The sequence below is a fragment of the Mesoplodon mirus genome (genome assembly GCF_964341445.2).
Source record: "Mesoplodon mirus genome assembly, chromosome: 3".
NCBI lineage: Eukaryota > Metazoa > Chordata > Mammalia > Artiodactyla > Ziphiidae > Mesoplodon > Mesoplodon mirus.
Window position 1 is genome coordinate 143,768,343 of NC_138978.1, and position 21,608 is coordinate 143,789,950.

The 21,608-nt window shown below is 39.8% G+C and overlaps 1 protein-coding gene across 1 annotated transcript in view; it reads right to left on the reverse strand.

Moving 5' to 3' along the window:
- PPP2R5A (protein phosphatase 2 regulatory subunit B'alpha) overlaps positions 1 to 20,973 on the reverse strand; it is a 94,107-nt gene extending 73,134 nt beyond the window's left edge. The window contains exon 1 of the mRNA XM_082612033.1: positions 20,062 to 20,973. Coding sequence (XP_082468159.1) covers positions 20,062 to 20,245 — 184 coding nt within the window. The 5' untranslated portion in view covers positions 20,246 to 20,973. The remainder of the gene's footprint in view (positions 1 to 20,061) is intronic.
- Positions 20,974 to 21,608: the final 635 nt, after the last annotated feature.

Sequence of the window (21,608 nt, forward strand, 5' to 3'; positions counted from 1 at the left end):
ACGGGACTTGCACCTCGGGGAGGGAGCTGTGAAGGAGGAAAGGTTTCCACACACTAGGAAGCCCCTTCGTGGGCAGAGACTGCGGGTGGTGGAGGGGAAGCTTCGGAGCCACGGAGGAGAGCGCAGCAACAGTGGTGCGGAGGGCACAGTGGAGAGATTCCCACACAGAGGATCGGTGCCGACCGGCACTCACCAGCCCGAGAGGCTTGTCTGCTCACCCGCTGGGGCAGGCGGGGGCTGGGAGCTGAGGCTCGAGCTTCGGAGGTCGGATCCCAGGGAGAGGACTGCGGCTGGCTGTGTGAACACAGCCTGAAGGGGGCTAGTGCACCACAGCTACCCGGGAAGGAGTCTGGGAAAAAGTCTGGAGCTGCCTAAGAGGCAAGAGACTTTTTCTTGCCTCTTTGTTTCCTGGTGCATGAGGAGAGGGGATTAAGAGTGCCGCCTAAAGGAGCTCCAGAGACGGGCACGAGCCGCGGCTAAAAGCGCGGACCCCAGAGACTGGCATGAGACGCTAAGGCTGCTGCTGCCGCAACCAAGAAGCCTGTGTGCAAGCACAGGTCACTCTCCACACCTCCCCTCCCAGGAGCCTGTGCAGCCCACCACTGCCAGGGTCCCGGGATCCAGGGACAACTTCCCCAGAAGAACGCACGGCGCACCTCGGGCTGGTGCAACGTCACGCCAGCCTCTGCCGCCGCAGACTCGCCCTGCATCCGTACCCCTCCCTCCCCCCAGCCTGAGTGAGCCAGAGCCCCAGAATCAGCTGCTCCTTTAACCTCGTCCTGTCTGAGAGGGAACAGACGCCCTCAGGAGACCTACACGCAGAGGCGGGTCCAAATCCAAAGCTGAACCCTGGGAGCTGTGCAAACAAATAAAGAGAAAGGGAAATCTCTCCCAGCAGCCTCAGGAGCAGCAGATTAAATCTACACAATCAACCTGATGTACCCTGCATCTCTGGAATACCTGAATAGACAACGAATCATCCCAAATTGAGGAGGTAGACGTTGGGAGCAATGATATATATATATTTTCCCCTTTTTCTCTTTTTGTGAGTGTGTATGTGTATGCGTATGCTTCTGTGTGTGATTCTGTCTGTATGGCTTTGCTTTTACCATTTGTCCTAGGATTCTGTCTGTCCGTTTTTGGTGTTTTTTTAATTAATTGGTGTTTAATTTAATTGGTGTTTTTTAATTTGGTGTTAATTTAATTTTTGGTGTTTTTTTAATTTTAATTTTGGTGTTTTTTAATTTAATTGTTTTTTAATTTTTAATTAAAAAAATTTTTTCTTAATAATTATTTTTTATTTTAATTATTTTATTTTATTTTACTTTACTTTATTTTATCTTCTTTCTTTCTTTCTTTCTTTTTTCCTCCCTTTGATTCTGAGCCGTGTGGAGGACAGGGTCTTGGTGTTCCAGCCAGGCATCAGGGCTGTGCCACTGAGGTGGGAGAGCCAAGTTTAGGGCACTGGTCCACAAGACACCTCCCAGCTCCATGTAATATCAAACGGCGAAAATCTCCCAGAGATCTCCATCTCAACACCAAGACCCAGCTCCACTCAAAACCAGCAAGCTGCTGGACACCCTATGCCAAACAACTAGCAAGACAGGAACAAAACCCCATCCATTAGTACAGAGGCTGCCTAAAATTATAATAAGGCCACAGACACCCTAAAACACAAAACCAGACGTGGACCTGCCCACCAGAAAGACAAGATCCAGCTTCATCCACCAGAAAACAGGTACTAGTCCCCTCCACCAGGAAGCCTACACAACCCACTGAACCAACCTTAGCCACTGGGAACAGACACCAAAAACAATGGGAACTACGAACCTGCAGCCTGCGAAAAGGAGACCCCAAACACAGTAAGTTAAGCAAAATGACAAGACAGAGAAACACACAGCGGATGAAGGAGCAAGGTAAAAACCCACCAGACCTAACAAGTGAAGAGGAAATAGGCAGTCTACCAGAAAAAGGGTTCAGAATAATGATAGTAAAGGTGATCCAAAATCTTGGAAATAGAATAGAGAAAATACAAGAAACGTTTAAAGAAGAACTAGAGAGCAAACAAACAGTGATGAACAACACAATAAATGAAATTAAAAATTCTCTAGAAGGGCTTCCCTGGTGGCACAGTGGTTGAGAGTCCGCCTACCGATGCAGGGGACACGGGTTCGTGCCCCACTCTGGGAAGATCCCAAATGCCGCAGAGCGGCTGGGACCGTGAGCCATGGCCACTGAGCCTGCGCGTCCGGAGCCTGTGCTCCGCAACGGGAGAGGCCACAACAGTGAGAGGCCCGTGTACCGCAAAAAAAAAATAATAAAATAAAATTAAAAATTCTCTAGAAGGGATCAATAGCAGAATAACTGAGGCAGAAGAACGGATAAGTGACCTGGAAGATAAAATAGTGGAAATAACTACTGCAGAGCAGAATAAAGAAAAAAGAATGAAAAGAATTGAGGACAGTCTCAGAGACCTCTGGGACAACATTAAACACACCAACATTTGAATTATAGGGGTTCCAGAAGAAGAAGAGAAAAAGAAAGGGACTGAGAAAATATTTGAAGAGATTATAGTTAAAAACTTCCCTAATATGGGAAAGGAAATAGTTAATCAAGTCCAGGAAGCACAGAGAGTCCCATACAGGATAAATCCAAGGAGAAACACGCCAAGACACATATTAATCAAACTATCAAAAATTAAGTACAAAGAACAAACATTAAAAGCAGCAAGGGGAAAACAACAAATAACTCATAAGGGAAACCCCATAAGGTTAACAGCTGATCTTTCAGCAGAAACTCTGCAAGCCAGAAGGGAATGGCAGGACATATTTAAAGTGATGAAGGAGAAAAACCTACAACCAAGATTACTCTACCCAGCAAGGATCTCATTCAGATTTGATGGAGAAATTAAAACCTTTACAGACAAGCAAAAGCTAAGAGAATTCAGCACCACCGAACCAGCTTTACAAAAAATGCTAAAGGAACTTCTCTAGGCAGGAAACACAAGAGAAGGAAAAGACCTACAATAATAAACCCAAAACAATTAAGAAAATGGTAATAGGAACATACATATCAATATTTATCTTAAATGTAAATGCATTAAATGATCCAACCAAAAGACACAGACTGGCTGAATGGATACAAAAACAAGACCCATATACATGCTGTCTACAAAAGACCCACTTCAGACCTAGGGACACATACAGACTGAAAGTGAGGGGATGGAAAAAGATATTCCTTGCAAATGGAAATCAAAAGAAAGCTGGAGTAGCAATTCTCATATCAGACAAAATAGACTTTAAAACAAAGACTATTACAAGAGACAAAGAAGGACAATACATAATGATCAAGGGATCAATCCAAGAAGAAGATATAACAATTGTAAATATTTATGCACCCAACATAGGAGCACCTCAATACATAAGGCAAATACTAACAGCCATAAAAGGGGAAATCGACAGTAACACAATCATAGTAGGGGACTTTAACACCCCACTTTCACCAATGGACAGATCATCCAAAATGAAAATAAATAAGGAAACACATGCTTTAAATGATACATTAAACAAGATGGACTTAATTGATATTTATAGGACATTCCATACAAAAACAACAAAATACACATTCTTCTCAAGTGCTCATGGAACACTCTCCAGGATAGATCATATCTTCGGTCACATATCAAGCCTTGGTAAATTTAAGAAAACTGAAATCGTATCAAGTATCTTTTCCGACCACAACACTATGAGACTAGATATCAAATACAGGAAAAAACCTGTAAGAAATACAAACACATGGAGAATAAACAACACACTACTTAATAACCAAGAGATCACTGAAGAAATCAGAGGAAATCAAAAAATACCTAGAAACAAATGACAATGCCAACACGACGACCCAAAACCTGTGGGATGCAGGAAAAGCAGTTCTAAGAGGGAAGTTCATAGCTATACAATCCTACCTTAAGAAACAAGAAACATTTCAAATAAACCACCTAAAGCAACTAGAGGAAGAAGAACAAAAAAACCCCAAAGTTAGCACAAGGAAAGAAATTTCCTTCCTAGTGCATTCCTATACACTAATGATGAGAAATCTGAAAGTGAAATTAAGAAAACACTCCCATTTACCACTGCAACAAAAAGAATAAAATATCTAGGAATAAACCTACCTAAGGAGACAAAAGACCTGTATGCAGAAAACTATAAGACACTGATGAAAGAAATTAAAGATGATACAAATAGATGGAGAGATATACCACGTTCTTGGATTGGAAGAATTCACATTGTGAAAATGACTCTACTACCCAAAGCAATCTACAGATTCAATGCAATCCCTATCAAACTATCACTGGCATTTTTCACAGAACTAGAACAAAAAATTTCACAATTTGTATGGAAACACAAAAGACCCCGAGTAGCCAAAGCAACCTTGAGAAAGAAAAACGGAGCTGGAGGAATCAGGTTCCCTGGCTTCAGACTATACTACAAAGCTACAGTAATCAACACAGTATGGTACTGGCACAAAAACAGAAATGTAGATCAATGGAACAGGATAGAAAGCCCAGAGATAATCCCACACACATATCATCACCTTATCTTTGATAAAGGAGGCAAGAATATACAGTGGAGAAAAGATAGCCTCTTCAATAAGTGGTGCTGGGAAAACTGGACAGGTACATGTAAAAGAATGAAATTAGAACACTCCCTAACACCATACACAAAAATAAACTCAAAATGGATTAAAGATCTAAATGTAAGGACAGACACCATCCAACTCTTAGAGGAAAACATAGGCAGAACACTCTATGACATAAATCACAGCAAGATCCTTTTTGACCCACCTCCTAGAGAAATGGAAATAAAAACAAAAATAAACAAATGGGACCTAATGAAACTTAAAAGCTTTTGCACAGCAAAGGAAACCATAAACAAGACTAAAAGACAACCTTCAGAATGGGAGAAAATATTTGCAAATGAAGCGACTGACAAAGGATTAATCTCCAAAATTTACAAGCAGCTCATGCAGCTCAATATCAAAAAAACAAACAACCCAATCCAAAAATGGGCAGAAGACCTAAACAGACATTTCTCCAAAGAAGATAGACAGATTGCCAACAGACACATGAAAGAAATCTCAATGTCATTAATCATTAGAGAAATGCAAATCAAAACTACAATGAGATATCATCTCACACCCATCAGAACGGCCATCATCAAAAAATCTACAAATAATAAATGCTGGAGAGGGTGTGGAGAAAAGGGAACCCTCTTGCACTGTTGGTGGGAATGTATATTGATACAGCCACTATGGAGAACAGTATGGACGTTCCTTAAAAAACTAAAAATAGAACTACCATATGACCCAGCAATCCCACTACTGGGCATATACCCTGAGAAAACCATAATTCAAAAAGAGTCATGTACCAAAATGTTCATTGCAGCTCTATTTACAATAGCCAGGACATGGAAGCAACCTAAGTGTCCCTCAACAGATGAATGGATAAGGAAGATGTGGCACATATATACAATGGAATATTACTCAGCCATAAAAAGGAACGAAACTGAGTTATTTGTAGTGAGGTGGATGGACCTAGAGGCTGTCATAGAGTGAAGTAAGTCAGAAAGAGAAAAACAAATACCGTATGCTAACACATATATGGGAATAAAGATGCAGACCTACTAGAGAATGGACTTGAGGATACGGGGAGGGGGAAAGGTAAGCTGTGACAAAGTGAGAGAGTGGCATGGACATATATACACTACCAAACGTAAAATAGCTAGCTAGCTAGTGGGAAGCAGCCGCATAGCACAGGGAGATCAGCTCTGGTGCTTTGTGACCACCTAGAGGGGTGGGATAGGGAGGGTGGGAGGGAGGGAGATGCAAGAGGGAAGAGATATGGGGACATATGTATATGTATAACTGATTCACTTTGTTATAAAGCAGAAACTAACACACCAGTATAAAGCAATTATACTCTGATAAAGATGTTAAAAAAAAAACATAATGGAAAAGAATATGAAAAAGAATATATATATGTATAACTGACTCACTTTGGTGTACAGTGGAAATTAATACAACATTGTAAATCAACTATCCTTCAATAAAATTTTTTATAAAGAGATAATAATAATAGTTTATTAACATGGCTATGTAGTATTGGTTTTAAGAACAGTTCATTGAATAAAAAATATTAAATTCAGTACAGTAAGATAATTTTGAGTTTTCCCTCGTAATATAGTTTTGCTAGTACGGTCTCAAATGAATCTTACCAGAAAATCTAGTCTATATTCGTTTCTCTCAAGACCTCAAGTATCAAGAACACTAAAATTTTAAAATATTCATTATCACAAAGCCTTCCATTTCTTGTCCATTTTCATAAAAGTCAATGTGATAAACTAAACTTCTTAGGGATAACCAAATTATTTCAAGTTGTTCATTGTTAATCCTCTATTTTACATCTAAGAATAGTTTGAAGTACTAGATATCATAATTTGTAACAGAAATAACAGTTTTATAGGTATAATTTTCCTTAAAGAAAAAAGGTAACATATTCCCAATTACTGTTGCTCACATATTTGAAATCTAAAGTAGGCTCTCATATAAGATTCATGCTACAAATTACAGAACAAGCACAGTATCATAGCAACCCAGCAATACCACTACAGTGACACGCTGAGGATGCAATCCAAGATTCTAATTTAAGAAACTGGCACAGAATATAGGACATGCAGCTTTTTTTGGCAATACCCCTAGAACATTAATAACTAAGAGTCTAAAATCAGCTTTTATTTGAAACTTTAGAGGATCAAGCTTTTATAAGGTAATAATGGAAATGTTTATTAACAAATGATTCACAGCATTGTAACTAAATATGACTTAGGTAAGGGTCTATGATTTCATTAAACTTGAAAATGGTGGGAAAAATTGTAGATATCACATCTTAGGAATTTGAATACATGAACCCTACCAGTTTGATAATGCATTCTAATATACAAATGTATACCATTTTAAGAAAACCCCTAGAGTACTATCTAAAACTTTAAAGAGCATAAATATTTACATGCTTTACTCAATTACCATTCAAATGCAGATACATTCACAACTACTATACTACAAAAGGGTTAAAATATACTGTTCAATTTTTATTTCAAAAAATTATGTTACCTTTTGTTATCAAAACCACTTTAAAGAAGGTAAGAACAAGAAATGAAGATGAGCTAGTGGAGCATGTTATATGGATTTCTTGGAATGTAGAACCTTGAGAAGCAGAATACTGAAAAAGTCTCCTAGAAGAATAAATGGAATATTGTGTCATCTGTTTAATTCAATTTGAATATAAAATCTATTCATTAAATAAAGGTTTTTAGAAGCATCTTCGTTTCATTTGGGACCCTTGGGGAACAAGAAGTGTTAAAACAGATCTTTATAGATGGTTTCCATAGCTGTGATGAGGTTCCATCTTGCAGCTAACTCTACCTGCAACTCCTAAGCAACACCTGCTACTGTGTGAGGAAAAGGACTACCTACTTTAACAAGGTGGTTCAAGTCTCTAGAGCAGGGCCTAAGGGCCACAAAACAACCCACCCACTTCCCTCCTCCATCTGACCAGAGACGGGCTTCAGCATGCCGGTGGTGCTACAAATCCAAGGACCCTGAAATTATATACAAAATATTGTATATGATATTTTCTGAGATGATGGATTCCTTTAATCAGATTTTCTAGGAGATCCATGTATAATCTCCCTAAAATTAAACACCAGTACTCTTAGAAGTTATTTCCTCTCCTTTTAACATAATGAATTTTCATAATCAAGGTTTAAAATTATTTCACTCAGTATTTCCAAAAATAAAAAGTTTAATCAGAAACAATTCTAAATAGATTTTTTTTCTTTCAGAAACATGCTATTTATAGCATTCCATTAAAGTGAAAGTAATGGGTTATAGAACAACATACATTATATGATCTCACTAATGGGAAAATATAGGAAGATGTTCAAAATTTTAGAAGTTTCCTCTGCTTGGGGATTTTTACTTTCTATTGACTTGTTTTTAAGAGTGAGTCTGTAAGTTTTTACAAAAGTAATAAATCCATTATACAAGAAATAGGGTAGTTAAGAATATGACATTTCTCACTGCATAGTCTTTAAATGACTTTATTTTGGAAAACCATGAAAACTGAGACTCACTCATGACTCACAGCAAGCACTGTATCCTAAAATAGTCATTCCTATTCCACAGGAGAAGCTACTTTTCTAGATCTTTTTTTTTAAAAAAAAGAAGTTCTCAAAATATCAAAATATGATTATGTGTAAGCTTATACATGTGGTTCAAATTAAAAACAGAATTATCAAAATATATGAAATACCAAAATCAGTGCCTGGGTATCTGGTAGCTAAGTAAAACCTGGGTTATATTTTACCTCTCCTACATGAATGATAGAAATTTCCTATGAAGGAAATATGACTGTGAAAATTAAGTGCACCTTAAAAGCATTCATTGTTACATTTGCTACTTTATTTCCACTTTGGATTCAAATTTAGTCACAAATGTATGTAGAAAACTACTTAGATGACATATTGTCTAATTTCAGTTTTTCTCAGTTTTCAGGAAAATAAAATCAGTAAAGTGATAGATGAATTGGCCCAATTGACTTTTATATCCAAGTCTCAGTTATCTTGCCCCAATTTATTTTCCTCCCTTGAATTGGGAAATAATGATCAGGAAGACAGTGCTTTGTTAATGTGGTCATAGTTTAAAAAAAAAAAAGTTTTCAAAAACTGTGTGTACATAGCTTGTGTATAGAACAGAGAAGCAAAAATAAGTAGAATCTAATCAGTCTTGATATTCCATAATAATTCCATAATTCCTCAAAGCTGCTAATTACATATCATTATAACTTTAAGTGAGTAGAGACTCCAAATTATAAATCTAGCTCTGACACAAATGTGCGGAGTGATTAAAAGTTCATTTCATCTTGTTTCTCAGTACTCATTCATAAAACAACCGTTCTCCAATTTCTTCTTCAGAAAAACTTTACATTACTTTAAAAAAAGGGAAGAATTGTGCTAAAAGGGAGACCTGCAAAGATCAATGAAGCATTTTTATGCCAGAAAACTTAAAAAAATAAAGATGCTCTGCTTTACAGGGTCTTAGAAAAACCTACTTTCAGTACTGGCCTACCTGCCCAGGACCTAAAAGAAATCATTATCTCTCTTGTAAGGCTCTCAACTACAAATATTTCTCCTTTGCACTGTCAGACAATAACATGCTAATTTTGCTTTAGTGCAGACAATACGAATCAATTGAGAAGATGAAGCTATAAATGACTTGCGCAAGAATATAACCTACCTGTTTTGGTTTCTTCATCAACAAAATGCTAAATTTGGGGTTGTATGTAAACTATTACTCAATTATAAATCATTATACATTTGTGAATTACTGCATGACACAAAACGGTATTTTTCTTTAAATCAATTTAATAGCATTTGCTTCATTATTTCATTCAATAAATATTAAACCAGGTACTGGGGCTTCTCTGGTGGCGCAATGGTTGAGAGTCCGCCTGCCGATGCAGAGGACACGGGTTCGTGCCCCGGTCAGGGAAGATCCCACATGCCAGCGGAGCAGCTGGGCCCGTGAGCCATGGCCGCTGAGCCTGCGCGTCTGGAGCCTGCGCTCCACAGCGGGAGAGGCCACAACGGTGAGAGGCCCGCGTACTATGGATCTCAGGTCCTGGAGCACTTAACTTATAGTCTAAAGGCAGAAAACAGCCGATTAAGTACCCTACTCATACCTGTCCCAACTAACTTATAGTCTAAAGGCAGAAAACAGCCGATTAAGTAACTAACCCTACTCATGAACCTGTCCCAACAAATTCTGTAATCTACCTCACACATATACCAAGGACATCTTACCACTGCACAATGTCTTATACACAGACATTCCACTGAATGGGGAATATATAATCCCATTTTGCCCAAAAGACCAAGTGGTCAGCATCCCAAACTATGAACATTTTCTAATAAACAACGTTGAAATTTTTTTTTTTTTTTGCTGTACGCGGGCCTCTCACTGCTGTGGCCTCTCCCGTTGCGGAGCACAGGCTCCGGATGCGCAGGCTCAGCAGCCATGGCTCACGGGACCAGCCGCTCCGCGGCATGTGGGATCTTCCCAGACCAGGGCACAAACCCGTGTCCCCTACATCGGCAGGCGGACTCTCAACCACTGCGCCACCAGGGAAGCCCCGTTGAAAATATTTTAATGAATGTTTAGAAATCATAGAAATTACCAATGGGCACTCTGTGATTCACACATCCAAAAGTCTTTATACCTAGGTTTCCAAAAGACATCTCAAACTTAAAATCTCTGAAATATAACTCTGGATTTTCCCTCTTTATCTGGTTCTTTTTCTAATGTATTCCTTCTCAGTGGTGGTAGACCTATGCAACGCAGCTGTCCAAGCTAAAACACCTGGGAAACATCTTTGGCTCCTACCATCTCCCCCCGACAATTCATCAACAAGTCGTAGCTTAGTTATATTGTGAATACATCTCTTTCTCTCCATCTTTACTGCTACCACCCTAGCCCCAGCCATATCATGCCTCATCTAGCCTATTAAAACAACCTCCTAACTGATCCTCCTTCTAATAATCTTGCTCTGCTACAATCCATTCTCCACCCAGCAGCTAGTGATACATTTTTTTTTTAATTGTCAAGCTTCCTGAAAGAGATGTCCATACTTACTGACTTGGCTTTCCCAATTTCCATTCACTCCTCCCTTCTCCTTAGAGAAGTCTGGTTTCAAGTCTATCAATCCTCTGAAACCCCTCTAGAGTCACAAATGTTGCCTGAAGACTACCAAACCCATGGAAACATTTCCATTCTTATTTGACTTGCTAGCAGCTCTTCTCACTGTTACTAGCCCCACCCCACTCCCAATTAAAAACATATTTTCTTCCCTTGACTGCCTTGTCTCTACTCTCTCCTGTCTTCCACTCAAGCTGTTGCTCCTTCTTCTTTGATCATCCTCTAAATGATGGTATTCCTTGCCCTCTTCTCATTCTATATACATTTTCAGTAAGCAGTTGCATCTCTTCAAATGCCACCTTTAATCTAAAGCTCCTAAATTCTTATTTTTAGCACAGATTTTTCTACTTAGCTCCAGACCCAAATATCTAATTTCCTACTAGACTCTTCACTTCTATTTTCACAGGCACTTCAACCTGTCCCACATGTAGAACCATTATCTTCTCCCACATCAGATCTTCCACTCTTCTTCCCTTTCAGTAAATTGCTACCATACATCTAGTTGCACAAGTTAGAAATGTATCATCACTGATTTTTCCCTCTCACCAAGTCCCCCTGTGATACCACCTATCCCCACTTAGATAAGGCCACCATCATCTCTTGCCTGGATTACTGTGTCAGCATTAACTAGTATTCTTCACTCTCATCTCCAAATACACTCTTCACACAACTGTCAGGAATAAGTGCAGGACATGGCATCAAGGCTGTTACCTAGACACTAATTGTTGCTCCAGTCTCTTGTCTGGCCAGTTCCCTATTATAATATTCTTTATCACGGCCACATATATTGCTGGCAGTTCCCAACATATGCTATGCTCACCTACCTCTGGGGTTGCCCGTACTGTCCTTTAGGTGGACCTCTTAGAACCCATGTGTCTTGGTCTAACACCTCTGGCCTTTCAGGTCTCAGCTTACCTGTCACCTTCTCCAGGAAGCTTTCCCTGATCTCTCTCCTCACATACCAAAACTGAGTTGGGTCCCTCACACACTCCCCTAGGCTTTCACTGCTTACTCTTATCACAGCACTTGTCTCTAATTGAAACCACTGGCTTACATGTCTGTATTTATCCCACCAGACTCTAAGCCCCTAAAGACATTTAATTTCAAAAGAAAAAGCATTCATCATTTTATTCACTTTACTGAGTAAAAGTTTTAATCTCTACAATGGTTCACCTAAAATTTAAGCACGATGAACATCAAAGAGGAAAATATTTCTGTACTAGATTTTGAAAGCAAAGTATGTATCTAGTTTCACAGCAGGCAAACAAAATCTTTTTCCTCTGGCTAATTATAAGAAGAACAGTAGTACAAGTTAAAAAAAAAAAGCAAATATGTATTCCTATAGAAATTATATTTTATTTTACTTATGACTTCAACAGATGTTTATCTTTAGAAAAGTCTGTTTGGAAAATTATGCTTTAAAAAAACACCCAGTTTTGCTAAATCAAAATTCAGAGCTTATGACAAAAACTGTCTCATCCTTTTGACTTTATCAATTTAGAGGCACAGGATTAACTATGAGTTCAAATAATCATCATCTTCTGGTAACAGCTATAATTCTAGAATATCCGTTATCAATGAGTGAGAATCAAATGCAAATCCAATTAAAAAGAGAAAATGTATCATTTTTGAAGCTATATTTAATATTTTATTATCCTGTACTACAAGTTAAGCCCAGTCATTAAAAAATTCTAGTTTCATACACCTAACATCTTTTTAACTATTGTTTATGCAGTTTCCTCACTAACTAAGCAAAATCAGAGAGAGTATCTAAGAGCTTGAAAACCCTGTACTTCTTCTCCCTACCTTAAAGAAAGCTTTTCTGATGAAATGACAAGATGGCTATTTATTTAGAACAAGAGTGAAACTCATTCCCAATGAAAGCTAAACCAGAATGACTTCTGAGGTCCCATTCAGCACTGGAAGGCTCAACTAGATATAACATCACAATAATGTTACAGTAAATGCAATTAGCATCACCATTCCAGTAGGAGGAGTGAGTTCCCAAGAAATCCCTTGCCTTCAGTATCCAAGTTAGAAATAGGTTCTCTGAATTTTATAATGTGAACCTATCATATTTGGCAAACTACAAAAAAAAATCCTAATAGATTTAAGAAATCTGATCAAAATTGCAGGATTTCTAAAATTCACCATTACACGAAAAACCCACATAAACAAATTCCTTCAAGGAAAAGTTCAAAAAGATATATATAAAAAGTGGTTTGAAACTGCTCATTAGTGAATATCCTGCCCAGACAAGCAGAGCTTATTTCACATAAACCTAGCCTGTCATGTAAAACTCTTTCAGTAAAGCATTTAGGTTCCCTATTACATAATAATGCACTGAAAGTAATTATATATTTAAAATCTGTTCCTTTCATCTCCTTCAAGGACATCCTTATAAATAAAAATTGAGCCTCAAATTTAGAAATTACTGGAAACTAGTTATTTCAGTTTACCCAATATTTATATACAGTTGTCCACATCTGGAAGTCAACCCAGTATTACTTTTCCACACAGACCTTACACAATACCTTTCCTAGAAATAAATCTATCAATAATGTTACACGTCACTTAAACCCGTCACTGGCAAAGCACAAATACAGCAGCAAACAATCCTTTGTTTCAAACCTACATTTACTATTTATTATCATGGTATTAAAAACCCAAAATACATAACTTTGAATCAGATTTAGGCACAAATATATTAAAACAAAACACAAAACAGAAGAGAACCAATCTGGTGGTAGATAGCACGGAACACCACTGAAGGAAGCATAATCAATAATGGGGAATGTGTGTAGAGGGAGGGCCAACAGGTAACTTCTTAATCAAAACAGTGACTCCGCCTACATGACCACACTTGTTATGCACAGGACACTGTATTTGGTACTATAATAGGATATGAAAACACAGATGACTTCTGCTTTCACAGAAATTTTACCATCTCATTCTGGAGGGAGAACATCACTTCATAACTGACACTGACTCAGCACAACAAATCAACAAATACAGGTATCATTCAAACTGGTGAGCAGAAAGGCCAAAGACAAAAGAGAGTTATGGAATATAAGTGGCCCCAGGTCCTTGCTGCCCTACCTTCAGTAAAAAACTGTGGTCAAGATTAAGATGATAGATGTAAAAACACTCTGACGAAAAACATTTCTTTTTTCTTTTTCTTTTTCTTTCTAAAATGCCCTGTTTATTCTGCAAAAATCTGGAATACTCCACAAATCTGTGTGTCATCCTTGTGCAGGAATCATGCTAATCTTCAATAGTTTCAGTTTTAGTATATGTGCTGTCAAAGCAACCACAAGAAAAACATTACTTGACGCTAAATAAATATAAGGCATGACCAAAAACAGTTATGATCAACAATATCTCATCTGTTCAACACCTAATAGTCAACATATACACTAGTAATATTAGTTCTAAATCTTCAAGAGGCAGAACAATGCTGTGAACATATAGCAAATATCAGCTTTACATTTCTGAATGATGGGATTAAAACTAGGCAAACTGCTGTCATATGTTCTCGCTTTTACTTGACAGCTCAGCCACAGCTCCGAAAATCACAGAGAGAAAAAAAAAAACTTGACCACCTTGTATCAAAGGATAATAGCTGAGTTTTAATTACGATAACTACAGCAAAATCCAATAGAATCAACTCATCACACCTAAAACTCCAGAATCCAAGAGCACTATCCCCCTTCAGGAAAGTAGCTGATTAGCCATAGGGGGCAGTAAAGTTAAGAGAGTGAAAAGTAAATAGCACGAGGTGAAGTGAGGGCAGGAAATGTTAATAGGCTGGGTAATGAGCCGCGAGTATCCAGAGAAAAGGACAAAGTCTCAATTAATGAATTAAATCAATAGACAGATAATGCCAAACCAGTGATTCTCAACCCTGGCTGCGTATCAGAATCATCCTGGGAGCTTTCAAAAATACAAATGCCTGCATCCTACCTTAGACCAATTTATTTAGAATCACCTGAGGGTAGGTAGGACCCAGGCACTGATGTTTTTTAAAACTCTCTAAGTGCACAGCCAGGTTGAGAACACTGTTAAACACATAAAATAAAAATAAGCTACTTTATATCCCCAGCTTTTTACAATTTAAAAAGTTAAAATTTTAAAAACACACGAAAATCTATTATTTCCCAAATCTATGATTTTTGTTGATAAACCTGTCTTTGTCATCCAAAGAGAGGCAATACCTCATTAAAGACTAATTCATTTTTGTGATTTTATTAGGGGAAAATATTATTCTTACAAGTAAAAATGAGTAAACTGAAGGCCAAAGGGGTTAAACAACTAGCCCAAAGCAACTGTGACTCATCAATGATACAGGAAGACAGTTTAAGTGTACTATTTACAGGATGGTACTCTATCCCAGTGATCACACTATTTTACTTAAATACATTTTACTGGATTCTCACTTTACAGGCACTTCATAAAAGGATCCAAAATTCAATTAAGAATCAGAGGAGGTAATAACATTGGGGGAAAAAGAAATTTGACCCTAAATAGGAATTCTGAAGATGTTAAGTTAGACTTAAATGGAAGTTTTTCCTTCATGTGAAGGCCAGCAACGGACACTATATTAATTTCTCTAGAAGTATATCCTTAAAAAGTTTTTAAAAATTTAAATGTAAGTCTACCAGAAGAAATATAATATTACTTCCAGAAGACAGTCCTAAAATAGGTAAAATGTTATATCCCTTTGTAAACAAACATTTTTAACATATTCAGACGAATTTCAACTCTCCTTTATTGCCACCCCAATTACTAAAACGGGTTTTGGGTTTAGATGGAATGAAATTAATTTTGAAAGAAATCTATAAACCTTAAAAGTTGAGTCAGTAGTGTCCCTCACCAGCACAAAAAAGTTAAGTTAGTTATGAAATTTCAAATCGTGTCATTGTTCTTGTTCCAGATACCCTAAAAGACCACATACATCAAGAAAAACAAAAAAATTTTTTTCCCTATAGGTAAGCAAAGCACTTCAAATGAGCACCACTGTTACTGGACTCAATACCTCCAGTGGGACCCAGCTTCTAAGAATATACCAACCAAGAAACTGAGGAAACTTGGTAAGTTCTTTACCTCATCTGAAGGGGACTTCAATCTCAAATCCAGTTTCATTCTATTCTTTGCCATTTACTGGCTGTCTCCCATAAGAAATGCACATCTATACAATTTTACTGGTTAATTCAATTTCTCTGCTTGATAAAAAACTTCTAACTACAACTTTCAATATTTTAAATAGTCACTCTACCCTATTTCCACATCCACACTTATGCTGATGTTACAGCTTCACCTCATTTCACATAAAGAATATGTGAAAACTGATTATAAACAAATTATACATTAAGTACACTAGCAAAGTTTACAATTTATGTGAATCCTTCATTTAGAAAATACCTTTGATCTGGATTTTCAAATATCAAAGAGAATGGGAACTAACATTCTTTGCCTATTTTTAGGCACTAATTACATTATTTCACTTAATCCCCCAAATCCTGGGGAGATAGAAGGTATTATCCCCATTTTACAGATAAGGAAAGCAACTCAGAAAGATTAAAATTTTACCTTTGACCCAGGGCTGACCCCAATGACCCAACTCTATCATACTGCCCAAATTTCATAAAGCAGGATAACAGCAAAAATACTGAAATCATTTAACCTGGGTTCCGGTGTCAGGTGCAACACCATCCAGATAAGTAATCACAGGCCTGAAACTAAGCTGTTTAAGCCTCAGCTTTCTCATCTGGGAACAATATTGGTCTTGCACAGAGTTGCTGGGATAACACAATGAAATATAATTTTTGTAAAAATACATTGAGCTATGGATTATCACAATATTACCTTAGGTGTGAAAAAGCAAGGGATATCGGGGATAAGATGTTACACAACTTTGGACTATTTCACTTATTATGAGCAATACTGTTTTTGTAATTTAAAAATATAAAGAAAAGTGTAAATTAATTTGTAAATGCTAAATGTTATATAACTGTATGGCATCTACTATTTTACCAAACCAATCCTTCTAGAGACTTACACAAAAAAGGTTAATCAGACTGAAAAGCTTCCAATTAACTGATTTTTTTTAAAAGTTAAAAGTCTCCTAACTGTTGGTTACCAGAGGAAAAGTTTAAGGTAGAAAAATTAAGTACTATACTAATGTAAATTTAAATACAGAAAAAAATGATTGACAGAATGTTCCTACCTTTATTTTCTAATACCTAGTTCTCAGAGGAACTTACAGAATTAACATAAGAAATTTCAAGTATTTTGGAAAAAAAAAATTTTTAAGCTATAAAATATAAGATAGTTAAGTTTGATGACCCACATAACAGTTTCTCATTTTTAAAACATCCTTTTAACAAGGCTTGTTTTTTAAATAGTTTCTGTAATAAAACAGAATTTTCTCTGAACACTTTCACCATTAAAATCCTGCAACCCACTTACTAAATTATTTCACACGAATAAACTTCTTATAGATTAAAAAGTGGGATTATTTTGTTACTCTTTACCCATAGCATGCTTTAAGGAAAACAGCTGGCACCTTTCCAGTTTAGATTCATGTGGACAAAGTGTAACATAAGCAGGTTGGCATAAACACTTAAAAGATTTTGGATGGCTACAGACATTGAATCACTCCACAGCAATATTATATTTCAGAGCAGGAAGAAAAATTCTCTTTCATACATGTATTACAGGGCTTTCCACTGGTTTTTGTTAAGGCCACAAATGGAAAAAACTACTACTGACAGAAAAAGCACTCAACGTTGTGGTATCAAAGACACTGCCAAAGTACCAAGTGAAGCAACTGAATTTTTAAAAAACCACTTTTCAAGCATTTTGGCATCTGGAGTAAAACTAGTTTTTCCTAGTGGGTAATCTAAGTAAGAATCTTATTCCTCAATTAAATTTACATAAATTTATCCTGAATACGTAACTTTCTTTATAAAGAATACTATATTTTCATGTAAAACATAGAATAAAATTAAAGTTCCAATTTTATTTTTTTCTCTACTAGTGAGCAAAATACTATAAATAAAACATTCAATGGCACCTTCAACTTGTTGAACTATACACCATGAAACCTGGATGAATACTGACTCTGCATATTTTTGCTAGGCTTTTAAAAACAAAATATATTCAAATTGCATCTCCTGACTTGAAGCAACCATATATCTAATATTCAATTATTTTTATTAAATATAAGTAAATATTATATTAAAAAGACAATATAAGGAACATCTTACTAAAAAGCAAATTAAAGAAACGTGAAAGAAAAACACTAGCACCAAACCTTCAAATTGCAAAAATAATTTGCCAATTTAATGAAAAAAAATTAAAAAGGTAAAAATATCTATGTTTTAGTTAAGTTTAAAATTTAAAATTCATGAATAGTAGTTCAATGTCCTAATAGGTAAGACGATATTCTTTTATAGCTATGACATCACTCAAGAATTAGTCTTGGCAATGCCTACCATTGTGGTCTACTGTTGACTATGCTATGTAAATTTTCACAATTTTTGTATGCTACATAGCAAATGATAAATGCAGTACCACAGGCTACACATCTTAAATAAAACCTTCTTTCAAAAGTCAGTTTGGGGCCTCCCTGGTGGCGCAGTGGTTGAGAGTCCGCCTGCCGATGCAGGAGATACGGGTTCGTGCCCCGGTCTGGGAGGATCCCATGTGCCGCGGAGCGGCTGGGCCCGTGAGCCATGGCCGCTGGGCCTGCGCGTCCGGAGCCTGTGCTCCGCAACGGGAGAGGCCAAAGCAGTGAGAGGCCCGCGTACCGCAAAGAAAAAAAAAAAAAAAAAAAAGAATGGGAGAAAATATTAAAAAAAAAAAAAAAAAAAGTCAGTTTGATTCTGGCTGTGGGATGTCTTTAATTTAGAAGCACCCCAAGAGGCAGGGCAGTGTAGGATCTGAATGGGGTTCCAGAGCTATTGCAGGTCAACTGTGATTTGAGCTGGGGTTTTCTTTAGACTCTTAGCCAAACTAAGACTGGATTCATAGGCCCAAAGACAAATCAGAACCGGACTGGCCTTAAAGGGGATGCTGGAGCTTTTTCAAACTGATAGAAAAACCTGCTGAACGATTATCTATTTCAGTATGAACTTTTCATTTCCTGGCCTTGCAAAACAGATGATCTAGATTTCTATCAGGTTTCTTTTGTCGAAAAAAAAATTCGAATGTTTAGGACCATTATCATCTTGTTCCATGATGATGCCTATCTCATAAAAAGCAAAGACATTAAAATTATAAAATTAAAAGGCAGTAATCCACAAAGAATAAACTAGAACACCAGGAACCAATTTCTTTCTTTCTTTCTTTTTTTAATCCTCTAAACCTAGTGGGAAAAAGGAGTGAGCCAAAAGGAGTGCCAAGTTCTCCTGCAAGGCATTGACACGGATACCAATCTGAATTACTGTACAAACCTACAAAGTCCCTGCAATCACTGCTTGGCGAACTAAGTTCCCATTCCATTGCAAAGCGACACTATCTACTCCTTAACACCTCTCCAAGTTTACCGTGTGTATCTTCTCAGACGATAAAGTATTTTAAGTCTTTCTATTCTTTGGGCTAAAGGGAACATTTAAATCTAATGACCCAGTAAGTAAGACACTACACTGGTCAGATTTTTTTAGGCTTTTTCTTTATAAATAAATCTGAAGGCCAGGTAACTCCTAACCGGTGTTTGCATTAGGATTCCTGGTCTGTACGACTCTTAGGAACTATCAATGGGAAGGAAAGTTAGGGAGAGAGTGCGTACAGGCGCTTTATAGTTGGAAAAGTAAAGGATTGGCTAAGGGTGGCCGAAAAGAGGAGGCAGGTCTCAGAAAGGGAAGGTCGGAACGTAAGACAGGTTGTTAAAGCAAGATGGGTAAGGGCAAGGCTCGGGGAAGAAGAGTGAAGAACTCTACCCCTCGGGACGCAAGAGGAGAGTTCCAGTCGCAAGGGCAGCTAAAAGAGCGCGCAGGTGGGGAGGGGTGCTGACCTCCTCCAAGACCGGAAGAGTTGAGGTGAACCCAGAAGTGAGAAAAGCAAGGCTCTTAACAGCAAACCTGTTTGAATCAGAGGGGGTGGGAGGACGCCAAGGAAGCATGGGGAACGCGACTCACACACTCCGAGCCCCAGCTGGGCAGAAGAAACCCCCAGAAAGAAATGAAGAAACGACTCTGGCGGCGCGGAGGCGAGCGCCCACGTTCCTCCCCGGGCTGCGCCCTCGGAGGTTACCTTTGAGCTGGGGCAAGGGGTGCAGCTCCGGCTGGCTGCCCTGGCTGCGGAACTGCGACGAGCCCTGCGAGCGCTTCTGCCTCTGCGCCTTGCGCACCGATTTCCGGGTGAAGCCGTCCACTTTCTCCGAGGCCGAGATGGCGGCGCTGGCAGCCCCCGCCGGCGGCGGCGACGACGACGACATCACCACGGCCCTGGCGCTTGGCAGCTCCGGCTGCTGCTTGCACGGAACGGGCAGCGGCAGGAGGAGAAGGCGGGGGAGAGGCGCCGAGAGCTCGCGCCCCTCCGCCCCGTTCCCCCGGCCGCACTGCCCTCCCGCTCCCGGGCGCCGCCGAGCTTCTCCTCGCCGCCCACCGACGGCTCACGGCCACATCTCAATGCCGGAGGTTCCTGGTCCCCGACGCGCGGCGAGCTCCCGGGGCTGACGGAGGCGAGGGCGGGGGTAGAGGGGGGGTGAAGAAGTTGTTGACTCCGAGTTCGGAGGGCTGGTGGACGGGAGCCCGAAGTTTAGACAACTGAGGGGAGGACACTGGGGTGCGGACGTCGAAAGCGCCTCTCGTCCCTGCAGCCCGGGTCGCCAGCCGGCCGGCCCGCCAGCACCTCAGTGGCCGCAGCTAGCGCAGCCCGCCCTGCCTGGAGCCTCCTCCCGAGGCGCTGCCATCGCGGGTCCCCTCCGAGCCGCTGTCGCCACCGCCGCGGTGTCCAATCTTCCCTGTCAGCGCCGACCCCTCATCTCCCGGGGCGGTGAACCGCCGCCCCGGCCCTGGGCGCGCACACACACTCGCTCCTCGAAGCGCCGAGCAGTCCGAACCCCCTCCCCCACGCGCCCTTCCGCAGCCAACAGAGAACCCCTGGCGGGCGACCGCTACAACTTGAGAAGGTGCTGGGTAGAGGCAAGGGGGGAGTGTGAGTGCGTGTGTGCGCGCGCGCTAGGGCGCGCGGCCAGGGGGAGGGACCGCTCGGGGGATGGGGAGGGAGGAGATTGACTGACAACTTCCGCGGGGTCCCGCCAGCCTCTTGGAGGCCCGGGAAGGAGTAAGGGGTGGGAAAGCATGCCAGCTCCCTCAGCCAATCGCAGGGCTAAGCGGCAGCAACGGGGTGAAGCTTGGCCTCCTGCAAGGGCTATCAAACTGGGAGGTTAGGCAGAGGAATGGGGCGTGGTTGTATGACGGACCTCGGCCACAGCCAATCGTTAGTGAGGATGACAAGCGGAGTGCCACTCTCACGTCACAACAGTGTAACAAACTCTCTAAGGATTGAGGGGAGGTGCCCCTCCACCAGCGAGCAGCTTTGCACGCCTGCGCGACAGCTCCAGGCTATAATTGCGCTCCTGACAGCCTATGAGAAGACCGGGAAACTAGAGGAGGGAGTCTAGAGAACAAAATAGACTGCGCCCATCCTTCCCTCCCCTCTCTACTGGCCAATGAGGAACTGAAGCGACTGCTGGAGCGCTTGAGGGCTGGGGCGCGAAAGAGCGCCAGGTGCTACGTCACTGAAAAGGGGTGGAGCAAAGGCCTGGTAGGGGTGGAACAAGCAGTGTGATTGAT